Genomic DNA, 6,000 nt, shown 5'->3' on the forward strand with positions numbered 1-6,000 from the left:
GTAATATTGACATGGAGCACCCTGTCTGTCACACAGGTACTGTGGTGTCAGAAGCAGTGTCTATGGGTGTATGCTGTTGCTGCAGTTTGGGACAGTGGAATGGTGAATTCCCACACTTTTATTTGTTAGAATGTGAATTTGGTTGGAAAGGGTCATTTCTGAGACATTTTAATGAACTTTGTTTGCTGACCACACTTGCTCATATCCTGTTGTGTCATAAGTTTTAACACCTACTACTTCTTAGCATAGGAAATGGAAGAAAGATTATTTTGTGCAACATGGAGTTTGTAGCACTCTTCCAGTGAGGTTGCTGTTTCGGTGATATAAGTGATTTCTGCAGCATATGGGAATGGATAACCAAGAGCACTAACTTATTGAAGCCTTCATATTCTTAATGAACTATTGCAACTACTGTTCTTGTTAAACACAGTAGAAAACTTAACCCAGTTTGCCTTCTTAAAACTATACCAGTTTGAAAGGCCCCATCCATGGTTTTACTGTCAGTTAGAACATACACACAAAAGGTCAATGCCATTGTTCATTACTGGATGAGTACTGATTTTGTGCACTGTTTCACTTTACAGTCACTCACAAACAGCAGATGTAGGTTATAAGGATATTGCTATCCTTTAATGGCATAGCAAACTAGAATTTTACTGGCATGGGAAAATTCATGAGTTTCGGTTTAAGTTGTTTTTGAAAGCCCATGATCTCACACAATGAATAACTAAAATAATCAAAAGCAACTGACGCTAATTTCACAATGAGTGTAGATAAGCAAGAAATTGCTTGTCCTGTCACATTCCATTGGTAGTACATCTTGATGGATATTTCTGTTTAATTGCAAAATATGCCATCTTTTATCTGTCTGTCTGCTCCCTAGTAAGCACACTTTTTCTTATCTCCATTTGATAGTAGTTTCATTTTTGAGATATAATATATGCCATGGAGAAAAGAACAGCAATTGATCACAAAATCTGTCATTTTATTACAGCAGATGCAGACTTCAACTATTACATCGTCATCTTCAGTGCATATAACAACAGGTGACATTAGTTCAAAGTGTCACATAGTTCATGTTAGACCCTTGTAAACTCTACACCACCAGTGTTGTTTACTAAGTGACACTTTGAACTAATGCCACCTGTTATATGCACTGAAGATGATTATGTAATAGTTGAAATCTAGATCTGCTGTAATAAAAACAATGGATTCCACGATCGATTGCTGTTCGTTTCTCCATTGTCTATTTTCAGTGATTGCTACATATGACAGGCTCACATGGATTTCAATCTGATGTAATATGTGTTATTAGGTTGTGAATTTCAGAGAGACTGTTTTGGTTGTGTTTCATATTTTTCATAAGAAAAACCTAACTGTTGCTGCCATCCTAGAAACATAAAGGCCTCTTGTGAGCATTTTGTTGTCTAACAAGCTATTATACCCTTCTGTCTCACAAAAATGGAAATCCACTGCAGAGGAAACACGAATTGGGCTATTGAATGGAAGGTCAATGTCATTAGTCACCTATGATTGTGTACATAAATTTGGCACAGTAGTGAAATTGATTTAAATTGGTAGCTTAGATACATCTAAAAGAAAAATTCACATGTATCAGCTTCTCATACAACAAGAGTATACATAGAGAACATTTTGAATCCCCAACACCTTCAATTTCTTAAAGGAAACATCTCCAGCCATAATCTAGTACTACAGAATACTTTCCTTAGTGGACTTATTCTAATGTTCTCTTATTGAGAAAACTAGGACACTGTTGGCCTGAAATAATGCCATTGGCACAAATTAAATGACAACCTGTTAATTATGAAATCGCAAGTAATGTTTTTCTCTCATCTTAGTCCAGTAAAAAAAAAACTGCTACTTAATTAATATTTGAATCTCAGTTAGACAAAATTTATCATAAGATCATAAATGGAACTTACTTGTTAGCATGCATTCATACACTTTCATTAAATATTGATGTTGCATTTTAACCTCATTACCATCATCTGTCATGTACATACTTATTTTTAATGAGTGTCTCATGCAGAATTGAAACTACAGTACATTTGCCTTTGCATTTGTGTTTTACTTTTAGTTTTGGAGGGTGGGGTATGCTACTAGCGTAGTTAAATATGAAACAATTACTGCCAGGTGATGTGTATTAATATACACTGTACCAGTACTTACTGCAAATTAACACATGCTGTATTTAACCATCCTCACAAACTGAATGATGGTTTCCTTCATGATCATCTATTTGTGTTCCAGATTATTACTATTCTACATCCCAGCCCACGGAATTTCAATTCAAAAAACTGGGAAGAAGAAACTAAAGCTCTTTTACAGAAAAATGATTTAATGAAATTTTTTTGTGATACTTGAAATATATTATGCAGAACAACATTGCTAATGACATTCCAGTTGAGAGCAAATGTTCTACAATGCAAATACTGAATATTCCAAGACTGTGCACCATTGCCCAATTGATATAGGGTGTGGCATAAAAGTGAGCCCCTTATGTCAACAATAATGTTTCAGCAGTGTAGCTGACAGCAATTGCTGTTTGTCACTCATAGATAAACCACTTGCAAAGGCAGTTTACAGACATGGAGCTCAGTGTGGTACAATTGTGAGTATATTTTACAAAGTTAACTATACCACAACACTTGTATTAGAATAATCAGTATTTCAGTTTTTGTGAAGCATAATCTTGTACCATTGTAACATGTAGTAAGAATGTTGGTGACACTGTTTGAAGAACAGGAAATGAGTTGGAGCAAAAACTAGCAAGTAAGACATAATGTTGTGCACAGGAAGCAATAAAAGATTCAGACCATGCTATTAAATTACTATCCTCAGCTATGCTGATCACCAGGCATACTACGCATTGTATCTAATGGTTTAATTTAAGGTTACTACCTTAGAGTGTGCAGCAGTAAATTGGATCGGACAGTGAATTTACAAGCAGAATTAAGGGCTAAAATAAAAGGCAACATAGCATTTATATATGTACAGTGAATGAATAATGACATTCACTTTTAGCAGTGGTCCAGTGGTCATTTGCTGCATGACTGTGTCTTTTCCAATGGAAGGAAAATTTCTGTGACCTGCATGAAAGTTCATTGTACAGCCAGTGGCAGTGTAGTTTGCAGCAGTCGCTTTTGGAGATGAGCAATGGTGAAGCAATAAATCAAAATACACCCACATAAAACACATTCATCACACTTGAACTCATTCTTACAGGATGGTGATCCATAAACAACATGCCAGTTTCACTGGAAGCCATGCACGATACTGCACCATACCAAGATATTGCAGTAGTTTGTGGCTTACAATGCTTTGTGGCCTCCAAGTTTAACAGATATGGCAACATGTGATTTGTTCCTCTGCAGGTATCTTTAACCAAATGTGCACATAAATTTCCCCTGCATTGTTGTCCTGGGGACCATCATTTATATTCTAATTATCAAAACACCTGGCAGTGTGCAGGTATTTATTTATAACTATGCATCCATACGGTGTCTGGTTTGTGTTTAATGTTTATGACATATCTCCTGAACTACTGTATGTTCTATACAATGATACATAATTTTGTGGGTACATTCAGCAGCATATGTGGATACTGCCTGCAAAATGTGTTGTGAATGGAGTTTGTGGAAACAAAGTAATAAATTTAAATGTCATGCATCTCACTGTTTATGATGTCCTGTCTCCTGAACTATGAGTCATACAATTATATAACATTATACATACATCTTGCAGCATATGTGAATACAGTCTGTGAAATGTTTTGCAAATAGAGTTAATAGAAATGAAGGAATAGAATTAAATGTCATCCATGATGTGGCAGTATTTCACACATCTCATTGTTTATGATGTCATATCTCATGAGCTGTGTGATGTACAGTTATATAATTTTGCAGTTACATAAAGTATAATACATTCATACTTTCTGCAAAATGTGTTGTGAATACAGTTCGTAGTAAACAAGTAATAAACTGTCATGTCTCATGTGGTACTTTTACTGCATGAATTACAGAAAAGAAGTAAGTGATAATTTTTTTTTCCTTTCATCATTTTGTAGGGGTTTTCAGCAAGAACAAATTCTGTGAAGGTTTGAAATTATGTATAAAGTTTGTTGCAAGCCACTTAGTGTTCTAATTCTCAAATACTGGATGAAAAAAGCCTGCGAATGTCTCCGTTTCTTTCTCTATCCCACCCCATCCTACCCCTTTGATGGGTAAGTGATTCTTACCCCCAAAGCAATTGTTGTCAGACAGTAAGCTATTTGAGTTTCATTGAAATCAGTCCATTGGCTTAGGAGGAGATATGAAACACAAACACACTCTGCTTGATTTGTGTTAAAAAAAATACTTTGACTTTCCAGGGAGTATTTTTGAAATTTAGACTTAACATGTTATTTTAACACTTTTCTGAGCATTCTAAAAGTGTGAATACAACATTTGTTGTACATTGCTTCAACTGTAGCAAAATCTCTATGTTACCACATCTCAAAATCTGCGTTCAGATTTTTTTTCATCAGAGGTACCAGTAGTGTCCTACCATCACAAATCAAGCACTGAAAAAAAATACACACACACACACACACACACACACACACACACACACACACACACATATTTGTTATGTGTAAGGATGTCTGGATTAGAAAAACAACATTAACAAAACATAAAAAAGCAATGCTATCCACTGGTTGAGATTTGATAGACGACGATTTCCACCAGATGTTGAGACATTTGGTGTTGAAGTGGTGGCCATTTGAAGAAAATCATTTTTGAAATTTAAAGAAAGACATTGTAGTTAAATGTTTTTTCAATGGTAATGTGTAGTAAGGTGAAATAAATCTTATTTGCTTTTAAAAATTGATTAATTACATTTGTTACTTTTTTTAAGGTATGTAGGGAAAAAGGTGGTAGTCCACACAGGGCTTATTTCTAACTCATCTAGCATTTCCTTCTGTATAGAAGATGCCCCCCAAACTGTAGGAGCAAAATTCTACATACCTTACAGGACACAAAAATGACAATTTTGAAAACAGGAACCAGTGATCAGAAATTAATATGAGGGATTCAAGTGAGGCACAGGTTGTAAATGGCTTATGATTTGTTTTGTAGCAGAGAACTTCCTGTCACATCATAGTTGCTGGTGCTATGTTGAAATGCAATACAAAATTGACCATGACATGCCCATCATAAAGTTTACCACTGTTTCCAGTTCATGACTGACTGGCAGAGATGGAGTGTTACGCATTACATGAACATGCAGATAGTCATTTAATGTATACTGCAGTGGGTTACAGGCAAGAAGTATAAGCATGGTTGGAACAGTTTCTACTCACAGCAATAAAACTTAGAGAAACTTGGCCATTCAAGCCACAGAGAGCTGATCAAGGTTCTCAACAAATGATTGTTTGCACATTAGACTTTGAGGAGATAGTTTTGGGTTGAGTTGAGTAGAGTAAGTAATCATGAAATGTCTGCTTTCAGAAATACAGTGTGGGAGGGTACTATTAGAGCAACAGTCACACATTTATCATAAAAAACCCATATGGGCAATGAAGACAGATAATTTGGACCAGAGTTCAGTTGTGTCAGTGGATTATTCAGTGCAGTACTGTAGTGCTAAACTTCCTACATATATGAAGCCTTCTCAACCATAATAGTGCTTCCAATTGTCACAGAAGCCATGTCTGGAGCAAAGAAAGTCCATATGCCATTCTAAGTGCATGTAATAATTCTCTGTGCTGAAATTGTAAAAGATCGACTAACAGCACCTTGGGTGTGGCTATCCCTTAAGTGGCACACATTGTGTGGTGCTCATTTGAGGTGTGCTGCCACAGTTGTTGGAGGCAGAACCTCCTTTTGCCTACATGATGATGTGCTTCAACATGAGAATATACTATCCCAAACTGATATTAATGCCTATGACCCAAATTGATATTAATGCATGTGACCATCTAATCACCACATAGGTTCA

General features: G+C 35.8%; 1 protein-coding gene across 3 annotated transcripts in view; it reads left to right on the plus strand.

The window, feature by feature from the left end:
• Nucleotides 1-4,563, plus strand: part of LOC126187824 (single-strand selective monofunctional uracil DNA glycosylase) — a 48,472-nt gene extending 43,909 nt beyond the window's left edge. The window contains exons 4-5 of one of the 3 annotated variants that reach the window (XR_007537795.1): nucleotides 2,272-2,632; nucleotides 3,247-4,563. Coding sequence is in view for 1 of the 3 variants with exons in the window: in XM_049929123.1 (XP_049785080.1) it covers nucleotides 2,272-2,385 (114 nt within the window). In the remaining 2 variants the exon portion in view is untranslated. Of the gene's footprint in view, nucleotides 1-2,271 lie in introns of all 3 variants that reach the window. The other 2 variants (XR_007537797.1, XM_049929123.1) reach the window with 2 other exon arrangements.
• Nucleotides 4,564-6,000: the final 1,437 nt, after the last annotated feature.

This window comes from Schistocerca cancellata, chromosome 1, assembly GCF_023864275.1.
Source record: "Schistocerca cancellata isolate TAMUIC-IGC-003103 chromosome 1, iqSchCanc2.1, whole genome shotgun sequence".
Classification (NCBI taxonomy): domain Eukaryota; kingdom Metazoa; phylum Arthropoda; class Insecta; order Orthoptera; family Acrididae; genus Schistocerca; species Schistocerca cancellata.